Raw genomic sequence first — 24,303 nt, 5'->3', positions numbered from 1 at the left:
CATACCCCTCATGATGTTATAAATCTCTATAACATCACCCTTCAGTCTCTGACACTCCGAGGAGAAAACAGCCTGAGCCTATTTAGCCTTTCCCTATTACTCAAACCCTCCAGTCCCAGAAACATCCTTGTAAATCTTTTCTGCAGCCTCTCAAGTTTAATAACATCCTTCTTTTGCAGGGCAACCAAAATGATATGCAGTATTCCAAAAGTGGCCTCACCAATGTCCTGTACAGCTGCAACTCTTGCCCCACTGAAACATTCTTCCCTCTATCTCATAACATTTGTGCATATATGTCCTGATATAGCTATTTAAAAGACTTTGTATAAATTTACACAGGGAACACTGGAGAAACTCATTAGGTTTAGCAGCATTTCTGAGGAAGAATCATACCAGCCTTAAAACATTAACTCTATTTCTCTTTCCAAAGATGCCGCTAGATCTTCTGTGTTTCTCCAGCGTTCTCTGTGTTTGTTTCAGATTTCCACCAACTGTAGAATTTTGCCGTTGGTCATATGAATTTAATTTTGGTATAGCTTTCTTCATGTAGCTGGGGAGTAACTGCTAGAAACCACAGAAACATATTTCAGAAATACTGTTGTCTGAATGTTACTGACATCATGGGAAATAAGGGAAAATGTATAATACAAATTCAAATCATCCTTTCATACCACTGAGGAGTATAATCAAATTCACTGTCCTCTTGGGCATGTTAGACCTTTAAGTAAAAAAGATTAAAGATGGTATTGCAATGCTCATATGGATACGTTTAGTTATGATCTGAGAGTTTTGATTTTTGGAAATGTTAACATTTTCTTTAAACTCTTTTCTTGATAGTTGAAAATTTCAGTTACTAGGGAATGAATATTTAACAGTGTGTTCTGATGAAATCTGACAAATTTGCTGCATGATGCCATCCAATGGACAGATCCTACAATTGCATGCGGTCCAAATCCAAACATATAAAATAACAGCAGTGCACAAACTTTAAGTGGTTCTATAAGAGGTAAAATATGGTGCAGGGCCAAATGTTTAAAATGGCAAAACAATATCCCTGTGCCACCTATAGTATTTATAAGCAACATGACATAACTACTTTAAACAATATATACATATAGCTTTCATTTTGAGCATACATGTTTATAAATACAAAAGGAAAATTCTGCAGATGCCGAAAACCTAAACTAAACACAGAAAATGAGAAATACTTAGCTGGTCTGGCAACATCAGTACAGAGAAAAACTTCTGATGAAAGGTCATTGACTTGAAATGTTAAATCTGTTTCTCTCTCAAGAGATACTAGTACTTTTAGAATTGTCTGTTTTTTAAAATTGAAATTAGTTTATAATTAATAAGGGAAACAATCAAGAAAATAAAAGAAATTGTGGGCAAAGCATTCCATTTTTGTTACAATTCATAAACATAAAATGGAAATTAGAAATTAAAAGCACAGAGTCATGGAGTCATACAGCATAGAAACTCTTCCGTGCCGACGAGGTTTCCTCAACTGAACGAGTCCCATTTGCCTGCATTTGGTCCATATCCCAAACCATTCCTATTCATGAATAGGTCATGTTGAAATGGGACCCGCCTCTACCATTTCCTCAGCCAGCTCCTTCCATATATACAGCACCCTCTGTATGAAAACATTGTCCCTCAGGTCCCTTTTAAATCTTTCCTCTCTCACCTTTAACCTATGCTCTCTAGTTTTGGACTTCCATACCCTGGGGATAGATGTAATAGAATGTTCTATAAAAATGTAACTCAGAAAGGAAAACATATCTATACAGCACATTACATCTTGCATGCATGTTTCAAAGTATTTCTGTGCAACCAAATACATTACAATGCAATAATACTGTCTCAGCTCTTAATGTACCCCCAGATTTTACCCTTAAGCAAAATGTTGAAGCAAGGAAAATTAGAAGAATTGCCTGCTTGCCTTTGAATTGTTTTTCGAACAATCTACCCCTCTTGGTGTATGCAGTTAAATATTACATAGGTTAGCTCTGTCTGTCTGTGTTGTATTAAAGCATTCCATCCCCTGACTGTACCCTCTGATTTGGAAATTGTTCATATGACTGACAGATGAAATTTCAAATTACAATAGCATACATGTATATTTGCCAGATAAGCCAGTTCCTTTTTTGGCAATTACTAGATGAATTTAGTACTTTCAGTAAAGCAATGAAATACCACCAAAAATCTCTGATAATGAAATGACACTGATTATTGGACCATTTTGTTTGTAATGATGAAGAACATTAATTTTAAAGCATTTATTAACTAAGTGGCTGCAGTAATATGAATAAACCAGTAATAACCTAGCTGGTATTAACAAATAAAGGCACTAAGGTACTTCAGAAAGGAAAATATGTTTATTCACAAAAGGAGAAATTAAGAAAAAAATTCAGATATGAATTTTGACATTAATTTTAAAAGCGAACAGTCAGAGGTGTCTAGCGCTGAAGAAAGAAGGACCCAAGCAGTGATTAAGGAACATTACAGAGGCAGGTTGAAGTTTGGGAAGGTGGTGGTGAGACCAGAATGAGGAAAGGAATAGAAGAATTGAATTACTGTAGGATAATTCAGAGATAGAATGGAGTGAGGCCATTGTTGCATGTACAGATGATAACATGGATTTTTAACTTAACAATTTGTTGGTCTAGCAGCCCTTGAAATTCATGAATGAAGGCAATAGGTCCAGAGCAGATGTCATCTCTCTGGTCTGCACTCTTCTCTGGAACATCTGGACAACAAGGATACCTACATCAGGCTCCTGCCAATTGACTACGGCTTTACCGTTAACACCATAATTCCAAATAACCTCATCTCCAAGCTCCTAGACTTGGGTCCCTGCTCTCCCCTCTGTAACTAGATTCTCAACATCATGACCAGCAGACCACAGTCAGCGACAACACCTCCTCCACGATAATCCTTAACAGAGGTGCCCCGCAAGGCTGCGTACTCAGCCCCCTGTTATATTCCTTATACACACACAACTGTGTGGCCAAATTCCATACCAACTCATTGACAAGTTTGCCGATGATACCACATTGTACGTCAGATTTCAAACAACGATGAGACGAAGTGCAAGAAGGAGATAGAGTGCTTAGCAACATAATGTAAAGACAACAATCTCTCCGTCAATATTAGAAAAATGAAGGAGCTGGTCATTGACTTCGGGAAGCGGAGTGGAGAGCTCACCCTGTTTGCATCAATGGTGCTGAGGTGGAAATGGTCGACAGATTCAAGTTCCTGAGAGTGACGATCACCAACAATCTGTCCTGGTCCAGCCATGTTGACATTACGGTCAAGAAAGCACAACAATGACTCCACTTCCTCAGAAGGCTAAGGAAATTCGGCATGCCAAAAGAGACTCTTACCAATTTTTATAGATGTCCCATAAAAAGCATTCTAAGTGGATGAATCCTACATGGTATGTCAACTGCTCTTCTCAAGACTGCAAGAAACTACAGTGAATTGTGAACATAGCTCAGTCCATCACACAAACCAGCCTTAGATCCATTAACTTCATCTATATTTCCCGCTGCATCAGGAAAGCAGTCAACATAATCTAAGAACCCTCCCACCCTGGTTATCCACTGTTCCACCCTCTTCTGTCTGGGAGAAGATATACACATACAAACAGATTCAAGACAGCTGCTATCAGACTTTTGAATGGACCTTTTAAACATGAATGTTGACCTCTCTCTGCACCTTCTCAGCAGCTGTAATGCTGCATCCTGCACTCTGTTCTGTTCACATTATGCACTTACATAGTACAGTCTCCCTGTAAAGCATGTAAGACAACACTTTTCACTGTACTGTGGTCCACCTAGCTGTAATAAATGAAATGAAATGAAATCAAGTGAAGACCTGGTTAGTGAACAAGCAGAGCAGAGTATTGATTGAGATCACCAACTCGGAACTTTGTGTGGTTCAGTGATTGTGCCAGTTAGAAATAGAAAAATGGTGGAGTAGTGACATTTAGAGGTGCTTAAAGTAGGCATAAGTAATTTAACTTTGAACATTAGAGTTTGGATTGAGAAGGGTAGTATTTACAGATGTAGAATTTAGTTGACTTGATAATGGATAGGCTATAGTGTTCACAATTCGGATCAAAGTTGAACCATATACTAAGGTTGAACATGCCTTATGATAGTGGCCTAAAAGGGATATAATTTTGAATGAGTGGTTTGTGATGGGGACTAAAGATGGTGGCATAATTCTTCCTGCCTGGGGAAGTTGTGTCTGGATGTTGAAAAGGCAATCTCACACTAACTGAGACAAGAAAAGTATTGTATACCATTAATGTGCCTATTGTCTGCCTATTGTCTTTACCATGCAGGCCAGATAGATTTCACATTTTATCTTTGGCACCACTGGGTTCGGAAGATCAAAACTATGACATCACTAAAAAGTACATGGTGGGACTGAGTTCAACTATACTGCCCTCCCTTGGTAGAATAACCTGACAGCTCTCAACTTCTATCTTTAAGTGTTAAGAGTGGGCACATAGATTTATGGTTTGAAAACCTAATTTTGAGTGTGTGGAATTATTTCTGAACGAATCAATGTTTTCAGAAGTAGTATTCTATACAAAATATTTGGAGTCTGTTTGCAACTGAGCATTTCTTTTCTAGGAAACTGAAGGGTTAAGTTCATTTCCCAAAAGTTAGCTCTCATCTTGGAACTTTCAACAGATCCTCAATTACAGTTAGGGCGGAGTTGCCCTTTAAAGTCTGAATGCCTCTCGGTAAAATGACTAATCTCTCCCTGTAGAAAACAGATGCCTCAAAAATGCTTCTAAATGTCATAATGGACCAAAGTTTGCCTGTCTTTAACATCTCTTTCTTATTTCCATTTGACTCTTGTACCTCAAATTCTTCTTAATTGAAATCAGCTGTGTATCAAGTTGCGGGCCTACTTGCACAGTTGGATGAGGCTGTACGGGAGCTGCCTGAACTGTTGCCCAAATGTGTTGTGGGGCCTGCTGTGTTTAAGTATTAATTAGCTGAAATTCACTAATTTAAAAAAATGTTTATGGGGACAGTATTGCTCCTCTTGCTCTTAAGGAAATGTGTTTTGGGGATAAAAAAAGACAAAAAGTCTCAATGGTGCATCAAGAAGTACGACAATTATGTTACGTTGTTTGCTAATGGTTTTGTGATATGTACCTCAGGTTTGTAGAAGGTTTGGTGTAGAATGAGACTATTGCACTCATTGCAGCTTGACCCCATCTAGTCTGATGACCTTATGGTGCCCGTTAGTGAAGATACCTTTTTCCTATTAACTTTGCAAAATGACAATAACTCTTTAATAAAATTTTAACATTTCCTTTCTGGTTGATGTTCTGAATACTTTTTTCTTGTATTTTTCCTATGAGCCATAAAGTTTTGTAAAATTTTTGCTTAGAGCACACTGCCAGTCATTTTACATCTCTAAGAATGGAGGCACCTGGAATGCCTTCACATTGACAGTATGCTGGAAACAAGTTCAATTGAAGTTTCCAAGGCGGAATCAGACTGTTATTTGAAAAGGAACAATATGCAGGGTTATAGGGAGAAAGCTGTGGAATGACATACAATGAAGTCTCATTCAGTGAGCTGGTGCTGACATGATAGATCAAATGGCTGCTTGTGCTGAAATGATTCTGAAAATCAAATTGTCTGTCTTTTTGGAACACCTTGGATCAATGTAGAATTTCAGTTAATGCTAATGCAGTGTCAGAATCAAAGACAGATTTTTGAATTTTTGAATGTTGTCCTTACAAGATCGCACAACAGGTTCCAGCAAGTGTAGATGAATAAAGGTATAAGAACCTAAATGTCTATATATAGAAATGTATTTTCTCATTAAATAATCAAATATAAATGAATCTTGGATCCTCATTGCAAAATATTCGTTATTAGAGTTAATAATTCATATGGCAGTTCTATTTTGGTTTTAAACAGGCCTGTAATAGTGAGAGTTTTTAAAGGCTTCAAATGGACTGTGGAATAATGTGGAGCCTTACCACAACTTAAAGATAATAATCATTAGCTGCTTGTGGAATGGAATGATTTACATGCCAGATGACGTCATTAAGCTTGTGTCACATACTGTTCCTGCCAGTAACAAGCCAACTTCTTCAATTATTCAATTGTTAACATGTGGTACTTGAACCATTTGTTGAGTAGATCCAGAGGTTTGTGGTGCTTTCAACTCAATGTAGGAGAAAAGCAGAGCTCCCAGGCATTGATACCACAGCAGTTCGAGAATAAGGGCTGGTTGTAATATGGCTTCCTTATCAGACTTAATTGATAAATGATAGTCATTTAGATAAAAGTAATGTTGAAATGATGATAGTCGCATAATTCTGTAAAATATGTTTGTAAGGTTATGCAATGCCATTTTGTAGAGGGAAGGGACGAACATCTTGATCTTCATGCATGTAAAGATTGGTCGTGATTCTATTATTGATCAATTTAGATGTATTAAGAAGAGAATTTAGTCTTGGGGAGAGGAGGTGGGGAGTAGTAGGGGATATGATTCGTTATGCCAAGGACAGTTGTTTAACTGAACCCAGAAAAGGGTAATAAAGTTAATCTCTCACTAAAAGCATTAACAATTATTGAAGTGCCTGAAGGGAGACAGTTTGGACCCTGTGAGTGGAGTTCACAGTTGGTCTCGATGTAGGTTCATTGCAGTGAATGTCAGCTATTTGGCTGCTTGGGATGATCACTAATCCTCCATTGGATCTCACGAAGGGTCAAGCAGGACAGTTCATTATTGGCAGGCCCTCACCCAATCTTACTTCCTCTTCTGCCAATTGCTATGTAACGAAAAAATGGGCACTCCACCACCCATTAAGCCAGCAGAGTTCTTGATGTATCCATATCCCTGCTCTTCTATCACATTCCAATTGGATTGAGGGATTTTATGTGACTGATGTAACAATTTGCATCTGTGAATATATTTTATTATCTTTTTAAATCAAAGACTGTCCCTTGAACCAATAATTTTGTTTTGCCAATTAAGAACAATTTATTTTCAGGCATATATTTGGTGCACTGTGTATTTGAGCATCATGCCCCATTTTATTTTTTCCATGTCTCTGACAAAACTATATTATTGCCTTTGCATCAGTACAACCAAATGCCAGGATAAAAGCAGAATCAAAAACAACTTTAGATGAATCGTGTTGATTTCTGAGTACATTAAAAACAGTGATATTCTATTCCCATGTAGAGGACATCTTACATTAACTTAGATATCACACTAATGACCAAGTAGATTTAGTAGCATGCTAATGGTAATCATTCTTTGGATTAAGTTCAAGATCACATAACACCAGGCTATAGTCCAACAGATTTATTTGGAGGCACTAGGTTTCGAAGCGCTGCTTCTTTATCAGGTCGTTGTGGAGCAGAATCATATGACACAGAATTTATAGCAACAGGATTGTAGTGTCATGGAATGTAATATTAAACAAATTTAGCTTGAGTCTTTAATCTTTTAAAATGATCATGTTAGTTTCGATCCCTTCATATGTAAATCCCAGAACTTTTTAAAAGTTACATTCTCAAGATAGCTTTTAACAATAGGTGCCATCTCAGCTCAGATAATACATTGAAGTATGAGGTTAAAGTCTGTTTATGTCCCGATCTTAGATCAGATCGATTCTATTTCTCAAGTGGGATTTACAGAATTTTACATGGATTTATGCAGTTTTTGAGCAAAATAAAATGTAATTCTGCAAATACAAATTCACCCCACAAACTTATATGGGAGACTGAGTGAGTGTGTGCATGTGGGTATGTGTGTGGATATGTGTGTGTGTGTCTGTGAGAGAGTGTGTGTATATTTGTGAGTGTAATGGGGTATAATTCTGTGAGAGGGTACATGTTTGGGTGTGAGTGTGTGGCATATTTGTGAGAGTATGAGAGAGAGCTTATGTATGAGAGACGGTCTGCGAGGGTGTGTGGGTCTGTAGGAATGTGTTTGTGTGTGTGAGTTAGAGAGTGTGTAGTGCTGTGAGCTCACCTCCAGTGCGACATGAACCCAAGGTCCCAGTTGAGACCATATGAAGGAACCGAAACTAATATGATCTTTCCAAAAGATGAAAGACTCGAGCTAAATTTGTTTAATATTTCATACCATGACGCTGCAATCCAGTTGCTATAAATTCTGTGTCATATGATTCCACTCCACAACCACCTGAAGAAGCAGCACTTCGAAGACCTATTGGACTATGACCTGGTGTTGTGTGATTTTTAACTTTGTCCACCTCAGTACAACACTGGCACCTCCAAATCATGACTACTTTGGATTATTTTTCTACCAATCCCATGCTCCATAAGTAGCAATAACATGACACTAATCATATTTTAGGCATTAACTGAAAAATAAAATTATTAAAAATTGACTTAACGAGGTGATAAGATACAGAAATCTGCAAAAATGTGTAAGTCCTTGTATAGTTCACAACAATGCTAAACTAGCAGTAATCAGTCTTGGTACTGTATTCCTGTTTATTTCCCTCATGATCTATATTTGTCGTAACTTATAATTTTAGAAATTCCGAGACATAATTCTTGAAATGTCTAGATGAAGCTCATGGATTTGAATGTAACTTTTCCAACACAATAATTCCGAACTCCCTGTGCACTATGCTTGTATGTTCCCACACTTTCTTACAATAGAGCCAGACCAATGGTAACCTCATAATTCTCCAATTCTGCCTCAGAACTTAGTCATTTTCCCCACTTTATGTCCCAGAGAATTGGACGAGGGGGTGAGGGGAGATCTAAAAAATAGCCTAGGAGGTGAGGTGTTTCAGGGTGGTGGTGGGGGGCAGGGGTTTCCTCTCCAACCCTCAGATCTTTGTAATTACAACTTTATCATCTCTCCTGGCAGCATTGAGAGTGTGCCTGTCGTTATTAATTGGATGGTGAGTTGGCAGATGCAAATCAGGAGGGTGTTGATGGTAGGTTGTCATAACTGTTCCACTGCTGCGGAGTACAGGCTTGGGACCAGCTTTTCACCACAACATTGGTGTTCTGATGCCTGCATCAAAATTCAGGGCATCATTATTAGACATTGCATTAAGATAAGTGGTTAGTAGCATATGTTCTGTAAATCCTTTTAAAGAACTGTGAAATGAGAACATAGTTCTCATGTTAATGGACAAATCTAAAATAATGTTACCAACACATGACTTGAAATTTCTATGGAAGCTGAGAGAATCTAAATTCAATTGATTAAAAGAATCTGGAATTTTAAAAAATGGTGCATTTAATGATGTTCATGAAATCACTGGATTGTTGTAAAAACTGATTTGGTTTCCTATTGTCCTTCAGTGAAAGAAATCTATCCTCCTCATCTGGCCTGATCAATGCATGACTGCAGACCCATGATCTTGGTTCATCATCTTATAGATGACTCGTAATTGATGTCTGAAATGGCCTAGCAAATATAATATCACTTATATCAAGCCACTATAGTAAAGTAAAAAAAAGTAAGGAATGTTCATCTATGCAGCATTTTTCATGACTGCCAAATATTTCAAAGCACTTTACAGCAGGTAAAGTACTATTTGAAGTGTAGTCACTGTTGTCAGTAGGAAATATAGCAGTTAATTTTCTCTCAGCAAACACACGCAAGCAGCACTATGATTATATCGGATAACTTAATTTTTGTGATTTTGATTCAGAAATAAATATTAGCCAAGGGATAAACCTCCTTTTGTTCTTGAGAAGGTCTTTTGTGTATGTTAGAAAAATTAAAGCATAGTTCCCTTGCTTAGTCCGCAAAGGACATCTCTAGGCCAGGATGTTCTGTACCAATGTATACTCCTTGTCTTCAATCAATTGGATTAACCTTGTGGTATCAGTAGATACTCTTAGGCACTGGATACAAGGCTTTGGACATTTATAACATTCTGGCTTTAGACACTGAAGACTTCTTCTGAACTAACAACTCCCCTCGTCAATCTATTCCAGAATATCAACCCAACATTGTGAAAGATTTTCCAGGGATGTCCTGCACACACAAAAAAGGACTAATCATTGATTTTGCCTCCAGTGGATGTTTACCTGATGTGGTTATGAACCTGGATGCAGGTATTGAAGAATTCAGCAGAGATTTATTATAGCTGGCTATTACATACAAACAGGACATTCACAGGCACGTCATTGTTTGTGCTAATATTAAGCCAGTATGTAAAACAGAACAACATACTTCCAGTAGAATGGCATGCTTCAACTGATCCCAGGGTGGTACAGTGATGAATATGTCTATGAAAAGTACACTGACTGTGATGCACAATGCCTCAACCATACCCTATCTGTTTACTCTAAGTTGCTTCCAACCCGAGCTTTTCACTCTCAAACTGAATGCTAATGTCTACCATGTTATGGTCACTGTACCATCTGTATAATTTATCTGATCCAAAATAGCCTGATGCCTAGTTGTCCAGTTTACATGAATATTAAAATCACACTTGATTAGTATACAGCCTTTTTTGCATTAACTTGTTACTTCATGATTTATTCTCTATCCTACACAAAAGTTACTATTCGGCAGCCTCTGGACTACTCCCTTCTGTGTTTTCGTCCACTTGTTTTCTCTTGTTTCAACTGCTATGAATTTTACATCATCTGAACCAAGATCATTTCCTGCTATCATGCTTATTCCATCTCATACTAACAAAACTACCAACTACGCTCACCATCATGTCTGTCCTTTTGAAAAGTCACATACCTATGTACATTTACTTCCCAACTTTGATTTTGTAGTAACCACTCTCTGTAATGACTATATGATAGCACATTAACTGCAATTTATGCCTCTAATTCATTTATCGTGCTCCAGATATTATGCAATTTGAATAAAGAACCATTATTTTTGTTTTTTTGCCATTTTTCCCCTTTTAATGTGCTTGCTGCTATTTTCTTATGTTTGTACACGCTGTCCTTCCTGTTCCATTCGGATGTCATTATCAAAATAATGACTGTGCAATGCCACCATATCCTTATGTAAACCTACATATCCTCCATTCCATGCACCCACCCCCTCCCCATTCATTTTAAAGCACTGTCTAGAGGCCAATGAGATATTCACCCCAATGAAATCCCTGATGTATTTTTATGAGTTTGAAAGGGCACAAGATTTGGCTACCTGTGCAACAGTAAGTGCTGGTGGCTGGAGTTCACAATCATGTTTCTAAAGAAACTCAAAAGAAGAGAGGGAAGGGAGCTGATATTTCTGTAGTTCCAGGAACAGGTCCTTCCATACCTATAAACATAATTGAAAATTGACCAATTTTGATTGTCTTCATCTGCACCACCAGTAAAATAGACTTATCCCTGTCCCGCTGTCTTCAAAAATTGCAATCAAGCTCTTAAACAGGACCCTGATATACATAATAAAAGAACCTGTTAAAGGTTAGAATTCTAAATGTCCAGAGTTAGACATCTGTTGCAATGACAGTGGTTAACCAAGACACTAAATTCTGCGCAGCTATTTTAATGCTGCTATTTTAACCCTCGATTTGTTAACTAAACATTTGCACATTGTTTTTCATGTAGAACTGTAAACCTTCACAGCTCCACCATTGTCAACTGAAGATATTTTTAATACATATGGAGCCACTGTATTTTAACAGAAACTCTACTTTCCCTTAAGAAGTTTTCCTGGAGTCTTCCTGTATTGGTCTTATGGCTTTATTTATCTGAGTGAGAGACATACCTCCACAAGCAGACACTGAATCTAAAATAAGGCAACAAAATAAAGACAGGTTATTTGATGGTGTGTTACTACATGAAGCTACATGTTACATTATTGTTGCCTTTGTTCATAAAATTATTTGCTATCTGGAAGTGTTTTACGGTACCTACAGCAAACCCCATGAGAACAACAAAGTCCATCACTGATTAGAGTAGCAGTTTATTCTGTTCTCAGGAGACCCAGGGCAGAACAGGTCAGGTAACATTTTCCTGGGCAAGCTATTAACAGGCTGCAGTATTTCCTCCCCAGTGTACACCATCTCCCATTCCATATTAGTTCCTATTGATTTATTTATTTTTCCGTAGGTTATTGAAGGAGACTTCAATTTCTGCAATTCATCTTCAACAAAGTTTAGAAATTGGTTTTCATCAAATGTAGTTTAATATTTGAAAAAGAATTAATGTGTGTCGGGTGTTGTATTGTGGATGCAAGTGATTCTAGAAAAATACAGTTCTTCAACAGAAATTGAACTGTTGTTTACCATCCAAAGGGATCTGAAATTAATCCATTTCATTTATGTCCTGAAAATATAGCAGAAGGTTTCATGTATTTAAAAAAAAAACTTGCTTTTATTACATCGAGATTCATTCTCTGCAAACAGAAAGAGTATGCACAAATCTCTTATTTTGGAATTAACTGTGAGTTAGGAGCTGTCAGAGTTGACTTGTTAACCATTCAACAGCCTTTTCTCATGTAATATAAATTACTGTTATTGTTTGAAATTTGGCATTCTTATGATTGTCCTGATAAGTGCAAAACCAAAAACTTCTTCAATATGTTGCTCCTTTCAGTAATATTTAAGTGCAATATTTTTACTTAAGCATTATGGTGGATGTTTTAAATGCTTTTGTCATGCACCTTCTTACAGAAAGGTGCTTGACCAAAATTGCAGATGGTAAAGTTTTAATAGGCAATGGGTTTGTGAACACTGACATGTTGGATTTTTGAGCATCTGTATTGTGCCTGTAAATGGGACACAATGATTGAGCTTAGATCATGATGTGGGAATTCAATGATTGCTGCTTTTGTACTACTCACAATTGGTTGCTAAATATTTAAACACTGTGATAAGAAGACTGACTTGCATTTATTCAATGCCTTTCATAATCCTAGTATGTCCCAAATCATTCCCATTGCTGTGGAGAATGAGGAGAAAATTCTCAATAAAGTATTTGACTTTTATTTTCATGATTTACAAATAGTAATTAAAAACTTAGATTGAGACTTGTGAGTTTGACTTTAACTTTATGCAGTTGGATTTGTTTTGAATGAATTAAAATGTCTCTTGGTTTCTAAAGAAGCTGTTTTATTCGCAGATTGTTACCTATGGATAAGAAAAACATGGCTTTGCTGTTTCTCATTACAAGAGAATATGCAATGCCACTTTGGGGTAATGGCCAATATCAGTCGCATGTAAGTCATTATTTGGCCAATATCATCAGCAATTAGTAAGTGGTGCCATAGCAAAGAGTCAAAGTGAGGGATGAGACATGATCCCTCCTGAAGAAGGGCTCATGCCCGAAATGTTGATTCTCCTCCTCCTTGGATGCTGCCTGACCTGCTGCGCTTTTCCAGCAACACATTTTCAGCTCTGATCTCCAGCATCTGCAGTCCTCACTTTCTCCTATGAGACATGATAGTTAATATTCTTCTTAAGATGCTAATAGAATAATATAAATAATAGACTGATGGGCTGGAGGAATGAATATTATTAGTAGTTAGAATAGGAAATGCAATGTCTGTGTAAATGGAGGTGTTGTTGAGGCAAAATGAGGTCCAGTGACTAGAAAAATAATGAAGAGGGATTATTGTGAGAAATGTTTCAGCATCTGTGAAGAGAGAATAATCGAAGTGAGTAACATTCTTCTTTTTATTACTGTGTGAGGCCAGTGATTGTTTTTCTTGTATTGGATCATGTCATTGATTTCATCTGTGACCCCTTCCTTCAAGTGGCAGATCAGTTGCTTATCGAGCTTCATGTATACACAGCAATGGTGGAGACACAATCCACTGTCTTAATCAAGGCCATTTAAAGTTATAACTGTGATGCTCTTTGTCTTGCAACCATTTCTGTGTTTCCTGCTGTCGGCTCTGTTATAGGCTGCAGGCTATTTCTAAGTGATGTCAGAGTTGCTATTTCCTGCCACTCCATCTCCTCCCTTCCCTTTATCAGACCAATGAGTCACAACCAATAAAGAAGCAGCCTGGTTCATGGTAATTAATTCCCAGTTCTCAAAGTTCATATGTGCCAGTATGTACAGTACTGATGAATGCAGTGTGCCATCATGAACAGGTATACACAGGCTAATATTGACCTGAGAAGCTATCAATCTCTGTACTGTAATCTTCAGTGAATTATGAACTTGGATGCCTCAATATCTATTTTTTCTGTTTAGAATGTACAAACATAAGCAACGGTACAGTCCTACAGACATCTCCAACGAAATGCCTATTGTATTGCTTCCAATAAAGACAGTCACAAAACTATGGAAGATATCACAGATTAATCTGATGTCTTTTCAACAAAGATTAGCAATGACTTAGCCAATTTTCTCTCTTTTAGTCTCGAAAACTAAGTGGTGCCCCTGCTGACATCTTGCATGAGATTGACTAAAACAGCACAGCTCTATAATTAAGCATTCAACTTTCTGATATGTTTAACTGAGTACAGCACTGATTAATGTATTTATTAGCTAAGATTTGGAGATGCCGGTGTTGGACTGGGGTGTCCAAAGTTAAAAATCACACAACACCAGGTTATAGTCCAACAGGTTTATTTGGAAGCACTAGCTTTCAGAGTGCTGCTCCTTCATCAGGTGATTGTGAAGAATATTATTCTGGTGTTGTGTGATTTTTAACTTTACTAGCTAAGATACTGTGGGGCATTATGTTGAGAGACTGAACACACCTTTAACGTTACAAGCAATACTGAATATTTAAAACATAGAACATTCAGCTCAAAAGATCTGTAGTAGTGCTTTTGTTGCACATAGGCCAACTCTCACCAGACTTGATTTAATTTAACAAAAATACCCTTCTGTCCCTCTCAGTCTTATGTGTTTATCTGGCTTCTCATTAAATGTATACATTTAGCCCTTGTGTTATAGTGAGTTTCATTTTACAATTTGTCTCTTGGAAAAAGCATTTCTCCTGAATTCCCTATTAAATTAATTCATGACAATGTTAGCAATTATAACTGCTGGGTAACACTGAACATAGTGAACTCCAACAACTAGAACTATTGTTCATAAATGTCACTATCAAAAAATGATGCTCTAGGAGTAGACAGCCAATTGTTGAAGTCAGGACTCTGGAAATGTCCTTGAAACTTTGGTTGCTCAGAAAAAATCATGTGCCATTAATAGCTGAGTATAGTTGATCATCAACATTGAAAATCCTGTTGGCTGTATTTGCTTATTGCAACTGAGCAAAATTAGAGCTCAGGGAAAACTACTGGTACAATTCTAGCTTGTTGAAGCTAGCTGTTGCTGCAAGGCTGGAGCTGTACTTGTGAGCACCAGCATACAGTTTCCAGAGGCCAGGATAGTGCCAAATCAACAAAGGAAAGCCATCGATCAGAACAAAAGTTATTGAAGCAGTCCATGATGGAAAGGCTCTTGAGAGGTACTTCCAAGATCTGATCAGCAAAGGTGAAGAATTGTAATATCCTGTGAAGTTTAATGAGATTTCATGACCTACAATGTGATTAATGTCTGGTGAAGTCACTGAGAAATTTATGGGATCTATTTTGATCACATTTGCTATTTAACCTGTTCTGTGAAGTCTATTAAACATATTTATCACATTTAAGTTCTAAGTTTCAAAATAAAAGTTCTTCATGTATTGTAAATTGTATTTCTATCCTAATGTTTACAATACAGCTGATTCTTATTTGTTCAAAGCCATGGAATCTTTCGGATTTATTCTTTCAGTAAGTCCTTGGAACCTGATACTTTATCTGCATTATGGTTACTGGTTCTCCAATAGATCTTAATATAAATTAAAGGCCACGTTTGGAATACTGCATACATTTCTGATCTCCCTGCTTGAGTAAAGATGTTGTGAAACTTGAAAGGGTTCAGAAAAGATTTACAAGGATGTTACCAGGGGTTGGAGCTTTTGAGCTATAGGGAGAGGCTGAAAAAGCAGGGGCTATTTTTCCTGAAGCGTGGAGACTGAGGGGTGACTTTACAGAAGTTTATAAAAACATGAGGGGCATGCATAGGGTGAATAGTCAAGGTCTTTTCCCCAGGGTAGGGGAGTCCAAAACTAGGGGGCACAGATTTAAAGTGACAGGGGAAAGATTTAAAAGGGACCTGAGGGGCAACTTTTTCACTCAGAGGGTGGTGCATGTATGGAATGACCTGCCAGAGGAAGTAGTGGAGGCCGGTACAATTACAACATTTAAAAGGCATCTAGATTGGTACATGAATAGAAATGGTTTACAAGGATATGGGCCAGGTGCTGGTAGGTGACACTAGATTAATTTAGGATATTTGTTGGCATGGATGGAATGAACCAGAGGTTTTGTTTCCATCCTGTACATCTTTATGACTCTATGGTAGTTTTGGTAGTTTGATTTAGAATCATAACAGTATCAGTGTTATCGAAATCAGTAAATATCAGAGTCCTGCTGGTACCTTATATTGTCAAATATTTCAATATAATCTTCAAAACAAGTCCTGTATTATAGTCCCAGCAGGACATTTGGTCTTGGATTTCTCCAGTTTGAGTATACACTGTACTCAAAAAGAATCAATTTGCTTTAAGTGTAGATTGTCATCTATCTGTGGGAGAATGATCTTATGTAGATAATTGTTAGTTCTGCTGCCTATCATTCTGTCTGGCATGCTTGTTCCCTATTAAATCGACAAGTGACATGTTGGAGGTGCACTCATTGTGTCTGACGTGAAAGTCATAGATATAGTCCCAACTGTTGTCAATTTTTGAACTTGCAAGATTCTTGGTTTTTCCCATCCTATTTATCACCACTAGTTGTGGCCTTACCTGCAATTGGAAAGTGGTGGTGTAATGGTCATGTCACTAGACCAGTAATCTGGAGTTCCAGGTAATGTTCTAAGGTAATGTTCAAGTCTCGCCATGGCAACTAAAGAATCTTGAACCTAATAAAGAGCCTAAAAATGAGGAAGCATAAACTTCCATTGGAAAAGTTTAATAACAACCAGTTATCAGTGGTTGATTGCTGCAATTACCCATCTGATGCACTACCGTTCTTCAGGGAAGGAAGTTTAACAGGTCCACATTAAACATAAGGTTACCGGTTCCTCATCAGATCTTAATATAGATTTCAGACTATGTTTAGAATAATGTATTCAGTTCTGGTCTCCCTGCTATAGGAAAGATGTTCTGAAACTCTATGACTCTATGATCTGGACTACACTTGACTCCAGACCCACAACAATGTGTTGATTCTTTACTGCCCTCTGAAATCAATTCAAGGGCAATTAAGGATGGGAAATCCACATCCAATGATTGAATAAAAAAAAGTATGAGACTCTTTCGTAATGTTAGACTGTCATTTGAACCTACGTCATTTCTCTCTAGGGAAAACAGTCCCTGTAATAATGTTATATTTCTTACTAAAATAACAAAACACTGTAATGTTTCAGTCAATGATGACAGTAAAACTGCAAAATATGGCAGCAATTTTATTCAGAATATCTAAAAGCTTACTGTTCTAAACTTTGAAATAAAATATACTACAAGCTGTCTGACAATGTTTAAATTAGTCTCTAGTATAAGCACAAGGTTCTGGCTAAATTATATCTATTGTAAAATATGCTGAAGTAGAATTAGATTTGTATGAGAAAAAGAATTATAATGAAATAATGTCACTTTAATGGTATTATTCTGAGAATTTGATATCTAGATTCATATCTGGAGAATTTTGGTATTCAGACCTGGCAACAGTGAATGGAAAACTTCCTTGGCAGTGTGCTGGCAGCCTGCGGATATGGCCCCATGGTGGTGCCTTCATGTAATTGGTACCATAGCAAACACATCTGGAAACAATTGAGCAAGGCTTTTGCTAGCAGAATAATGCAGATGCATGGCTCAGTCCCAGAGCACAGAGCCCAGTTTGTTTGTGTAAAAAAACACAAGCCATGGGATTCCAATAATTATCCATAAATTTTTCTTTCAACTTTTGACTGACATTGAGCATTTTATGTCCAATTACTCATGTAGAGGCAGATCTTTCCTCTGAGACTGAAAAGCATGTGAGACATACGGAGAGTTGGTTTATTTGGAGGGAAGACAAAATGCATAAATGGCCTTAGCCAAGGGTGGGTGGAATTTTATCTAAATATAGGGAGATGAATTCCAATGGAGTCTAAGCTGAACTTTTCCAATGGAAGGGTATTGAGAGATAGGAAGCAAGTATGGGATAAGAGGAATAACAATATCAGTAGCTTGCATTTGGTTTTGTTTCCATGGGAAATTATCAGCTTTATTCATGCCAAATAAAAACAAATATTGATCAGGACACCATTCAAACTATACACCATTAAAACCCATGAAAGTAAAAATAAGCACTTATTCATAAAACACAGAGTTAAGAGAGGTTAGCAACATTCTCAGTACCTCTTCCCCATAGAAATTCTTTCATCTCAGAGTAACAGAATTCTAACAGCACAGGAGGAGCCATTTGGTCCATTTTGTCTGTGCCATAGGAGCAATTTGTCTTGTATCACTCCATTGCTTGCATATTCTTCCTTTTCAGGTAACAATCTAATTTTTTCTTGAATGCCACAATTGAATCTGTGGCCATCACACTTTCAGGTAGCACATTCTGGACACTAATCACTTGTTGCATGATTTTATTTTCTTATGCCACCATTTCTTCATTTGCCAATTGCTTAAATCTGTGTCCTTATTCTTGATCCTTTCACCAAAGGGATTATTTTTTCCCTACTTATTCTGTATGGACTCCTCATGATTTTGAATATCTCTATCAAATCTTCTCCTCTATCTCTTCTCCATTGAAAGCAGTCCAAACTTCCCTATTTTATCTGTGGAACTGAAATTGTTCATCTCTGGATCCATTTTCATGAATCTTTTCGGCACTCTTTCTAATCTTTCCTAAAACGTGGCACTGAGAGCTGGACACACTGCTCCAGCTGAGGCTGAAACATTGTTCTATACAAATTTTAACCCTAATTGCAAACAAGATTAATCACTATTCATCAAGCTTTAATGAACAAGCCCTATCCAAAATATGTCTATTGCTGCACCCGTCAGTGTGGACTTAACTATTTCAGCACACTCCGGGCCAGCCTACTGCATAATTACTGTTTGCAAACTTGAGGCCATCCAAGCCTCTGCTGCTTGCATCCTAACTCATACTAAATCCTGTTCACCCATCACTGACCTGGATTGGATAGAAATAGTAAGGAGGAGTATGGGGAAAAATGGAGGGGATTGGCACAACGTTATGATGCTTTTTTGAAGAGTTAATGCAAGCATGACGGGCCAAATGGCCAACTTCTGAACCTTAGCAATTCTAAGATCAGCTCCCGATTTAACAACACCTCAGTTTTAAAACTTTTACCTTTATCTTCAAATTGTTCTATGGCCTTGCCTTTCCTGTCTCTGTAACTTTGCCTAATCCCGCAATTAACAGAGCCTGCATTAAGCTTATTGTAGTTTATTGACCAGCGGCAGTTTTATTTTCTATGTTCTATTAAAACTGTTCTATGCTGTAATAAAATGAAGGGTGTGTAGGTTAGTTTGATCTTAGAGTAGGATAAAAGATTGTCACAGCATTGAGGGCTAAAGGGCCTGTACTGTGCTGTATTGTTCTATGTTCTATTAAATTGCTCTACCATTGTTCACCTTGCCTGCAGCTGACTAGTACCCCCAAGCTTTAGAAATCCTTCCCAAAACCTCTCTGCCACTTTACTACTCTTTCCTCTTTTAATGCAATCCTCAAATCTATCTCTCCCACCAAATTTTTGACCACCTGCCCTAATACCTACATATTACAAATTTTCACTTTGTAACTCTCCTGTGAAGCTCTTTGTTTTTTTCTGTAAATGATGCCAAGCAAAACAGAGTAGGACTTATACACTTAATGGTATGGTCATAGGGAGTGTTGCTGAACAAAGAGAGTGCAGGTTCATGGTTCCTTGAAAGTAAAGTCGCTGGTAGATAAGATAGTGAAGAATGCATTTGGCATGCTTTCCTTTATTGGTCTAGCATTGAGTGCAGGAGTTGGAAGGTCATGTTGTGCCTGTACAGGACATTGGTTCGGCCACTTTTGGAATATTGCGTGCAACTCTGGTATCCTTCCTAATAGAAGGATGTTGTAAAACCTGAAAGGGTTCAGAAAAGATTTACAAGGATGTTGCCAGGGTTGGAGGTTTTGAGCTATAGGGAGAGGCTGAATAGGCTGGGGCTCTTTTCCCTGGAGCTTTGGAGGCTGAGGGATGACCTTATAGAGGTTTATAAAATCATGAGGGGCATGGATAGGATAAATAGACAAAGTCTTTTTTCCCTGGAGTCACTAGAGGCCATAGGTTTAGGGTGAGAGGGGAAAGATGTAAAAGAGACCTAAGGGGCAACTTTTTCATGCAGAAGGTGGTGCATATATGGAATGAGCTCAGAAGAAGCGGTGGAGGCCAGTACAATTGCAGCATTTAAAAGGCATCTGAATGAGTATATGAATAGGAAAGGTTTAGAGGGATATGAGCCAAGTGCTGGCAAATGGTACTAGATTAGGTTAGGATATCTGGTCGGCATGGACGGAATGGACCGAAGGTTCTGTTTCCGTGCTGTGCATCTCTATGACTTTATGACTCTTTATAAATGCAAGCTGTTTGTAGTTTCATCACAACACGTGGAAGTGAAACATATAGCATTAGTGATGAATAAGGTGGAAGATATGGGTATTTTAGTTAAGTCTGAGATGTGGACAAATAGTCGGCAGGTGCAGTTTTATTTTATTTATTCACAGGATGTTGGTGTTGCATGGTAGACCACAATTTATTGCCCTTGACAAGGTAGTGGAAAGTACCTACTTGAACCAATGCAATCCATGACAGCAACACCTACATGGCTACTAGGAATGGAATCCTAGGATTTTATCCAATTGACAGTGAAGGAATGGCATTAGATTTCCAAGTCATGTCAAATTGGAATGGCTTGATATGTGGCTTGGAGGGGAACTTGCAGTGAATGTTGTACCTGTTGTTCTTGTCCTTCCAGGATGTAGGGAGTCATGGGTTTGTCAAATGTAACATAAACAAAAGTGACATCAAGAACTTAGAGGTTTGAAACAGGCAGGAATAAAATGAAAATCCACAGTGAAAAGGTATCTGGCATCAAACGAAACGGATTGCTGAAGACATCAAGCCAAAATCCAGTTGGTGTCACATTTGTTGAAATATTATACAATGGAGAGAGATGAATAGAATAGATATAGGAGTAAGTAAGATTGTCACTACATTGGGCAGGAAATAGCTGAAACATTTCATGCAGTTTTATAACCAACTCTGGAAGCTGAGCTGAAAATCAACAAGAACTCCTTAAATGCTAAAAGGATTAGAGAATAAGATGCAAGCATAGGATCACAAAACTTGTAATATTCTAATTGGAGAGGAGACAGATGGTCAACAGGAGTAAATGAATGAGTTTTCCAAACTCGTAAAGGTGAATTCCCCAAAATTAAAAAATGTCAGAACAAAGGAACAGATATAAACTGGAAACTAGTGTGGGAGTGATGTCAGAAAATATTATAAAATGGATATTCTATATTTTTAGATTGACTAATCAGGAGGGTTCACAGTGATTTAGTTTATGTCCCTTTAACGTAAAATTGAGCAATTGTGTTGAAGCAAACACATCATCAACTGCAACTGCTAAGTTAGCAAGACGGCTGTGCAGATTGCACAGTTTTGAGATTTTGTTTGTTTCTATAATGCACTTCAGTAAATTATCGATTAAAATTGCACACTAACACAAAGGCAGCACAGACATAAATTGGACCAGGAGCACCTTTTTGTTTATGTAAATATCAATGGTCCAATAGCCTCAAACTTAAACACCAAATCAAAATTGAACTTGGACACAAAGGAAAGTGCTGCGTTGTTGCTCACCCTTGCAAGATGGATATCCAACATTCCGGGACATAATTCAGAGAAAGAGTTCTGCTGGTGCTTGCCAACATTTTTTAATCAACTACAACCAACAAAAGCATGTATTTATACAGTAACTTTAATCTAAAAAGGAAAGAATTGTATTTCTGAAGCACATTATATGACATCAGCATGTTCCAAAGTGTTTTTCAGTCAGCATGATTTTTTTAATGTATTGTCAATGGTGCATGTGGGAAATATGGTAACCAATTTGCTTGCAATAGAGTTTTACAAACAGCCATCCAAAATCTAGAAGAGAAACATGCTTCCAGCATTTCACTGGATTGGATGGATATAAAGAATGATGAATCAAAGAATGATATGAAGGATGTGAACACTTGATCCAAAAGACAGGTCTGAGGAAGGTCTTAAAGGAAGGGAAAGAAATGGAAGGATTTTGGGAGGGGATTCCAGAGCATAGTGCCGAGGCAGCATTAGGCATACCCATCAGTAATGGAGCAATGCAATGAAGAAAATTAGACACAGAAGTCTGGAAGGCTCAGTTTCAGAATCCTGGATCTAATCATGTTGGCAAACATACACTATGAGTGATGTTTCTCCGTTAAACTACAAATTAATATCTGCACTGCCAAAATATCAGTAAGCTTCCTTGGGTGGTAATTTAAACCATGAGAAATATTCAGCCATAATCAAGGTCAGTGTGCAGCTTCATTGATAAAATCAAGTTAGTTTTCAATTTAGAAAAAATAGTCTGGTCAGAAATCAGTTAACTTCTGTTCTTTCCCACAAACTGATTATCAGGGTAGGCACCAAGGGAAGAGCAATGTGCTTCCCATACAAGCAAAAAGGAAAAAGTAGGGGCTGTAATGGATATTTGCAGTGGAATGCTTGCTAAGCTTGAAGGCAAGTAATGCATTTGGTTACCCTCTGAGCCAGAATGTGGTCTATGGTTCTAAGGTGAAGAGAAAAAATGAGAAAAGGCAATCACCAACTTAAAACAAAATGGTTTAAGAACATTTGTGTTCATTAAAATTCATGAAGATGACAACTGAGAAATCTATTGCTCACTTTCCTAGTTCCAAGCAAACTGCTACCTGCTCGATGCAAAAGGCATTTTGCTGATAATGACACAGCAATGTGACCCAACCCTAACTTCAGAATTATAATCTCCACTTCATGTCTTGGGTAAATTTCTATTTTCCATAAGTTATTCTGTGACCTCTCAATGAATTTATCAATTGGTGCTGAAATTGGAGCAGATTTGTTTGCTGTGTATCTGTGCACATGAGAAACTAGACCAAAAATCTAAATCTCACATCTTAAAGGGTCTTTACATCCTAAAACAAATGACATCCATTTTTGGGCAGTACGACTGCCCTTTGAATTCCAAAAGAGCCTCTGAAATGTGCATTCTGAGATGAATCACATGTGAAACAGATTGGTAAAGGTGTTGATGCATACAGTGAATGTCTGCCAGAAGTGTACACAATTGGTAGATCTTGGCATCGTTCAGTGTGCAATGCTGCTTTGACACTTGCAGTACTGTTATTGCATTAAATACCTCAGTCAAACATTTTTCCTAATCTCACACAACTGAGGACAGTGTTCAGTGGCAAGAAGGTGCCCTAACCAGCATCACACAGAACCTGGTTGCTTTGATTCTGGATGTGTTTGGGGAGCTTTCTATATAGTTGTTTCAAGTTGCACACGTCCACATGCGGTGGTATGACAGGTGCTGAAGAATTCTTAATGTTTCTGCACAAAATAATTACTCCCAGGCACAAGTGTTCTGTAAACATTCCCACTGAATACTGCATGACTTAGGGACTGAGCAGAGGCCATGGCAAACAGGACAATCTCCTGGAAGAGAGAGGAAGAATCCTCAGCAGGAGGCCAAAGTGTTGAGGGAGCAATTCCCCTACCTGAATCTCAATTGGGAATATGGGAGACACATCTACTACAATTCTGAAACTATAACAGCAACTTCAAAGCATTGCAAGGACTGCATGGACAGTGGCTGTGAAGGTGAGAGGTGTGGATGTACTCGTTGGTGCATGTCTCCTTTCAGGTTGGAGCTGGAGATACTGGCAACCTCTCACAGTTTGCTGCTCACTCTCACATAATAAAGGTCTCTGTTCAAAAGAACCTAACTGCATTTCATTCTCTCTTGCCAGAGACAAGCTAGTGGAGCAAGAAAACAACATTGCTTTCCCAGGGTGCGGGGTGTCATTGACAGCACAAATATCACTTTACAGAGGCCACATGCCAACTCTGCAACTAAAGTGGAATCAAAAGCAATTCCACTTCCTCAATGTCTGCCCCTGGTGTGAGAGAATCACTGAGGTCAATGCCCAGTAACCTGACAGCAGTTATAATGCTTTCATTCTGAAGCAGTCCATTGTGTTGTCTGTGTTTC

The 24,303-nt window shown here is 37.9% G+C and overlaps 1 protein-coding gene across 3 annotated transcripts in view; it reads left to right on the top strand.

Moving 5' to 3' along the window:
* Window positions 1–24,303, top strand: part of LOC148149155 (uncharacterized) — a 150,183-nt gene that overhangs the window by 86,957 nt on the left and 38,923 nt on the right. The window contains exon 4 of one of the 3 annotated variants that reach the window (XM_087990727.1): window positions 2,670–5,217. The exons of the other annotated variants lie outside the window; for them this stretch is intronic. Within the exon in view, the coding sequence (XP_087846853.1) occupies window positions 2,670–2,816 (147 nt within the window). The 3' untranslated portion in view covers window positions 2,817–5,217. Of the gene's footprint in view, window positions 1–2,669; window positions 5,218–24,303 lie in introns of those variants that run through there. 3 annotated transcript variants of the gene reach the window in all.

The sequence above is a fragment of the Chiloscyllium plagiosum genome, unplaced genomic scaffold (genome assembly GCF_037043375.1).
Source record: "Chiloscyllium plagiosum isolate Xiang-an unplaced genomic scaffold, Cpla_swu_hap1 HiC_scaffold_9, whole genome shotgun sequence".
NCBI classification, from domain to species: domain Eukaryota; kingdom Metazoa; phylum Chordata; class Chondrichthyes; order Orectolobiformes; family Hemiscylliidae; genus Chiloscyllium; species Chiloscyllium plagiosum.
This window is presented reverse-complemented; position numbering and strand designations above follow the sequence as displayed.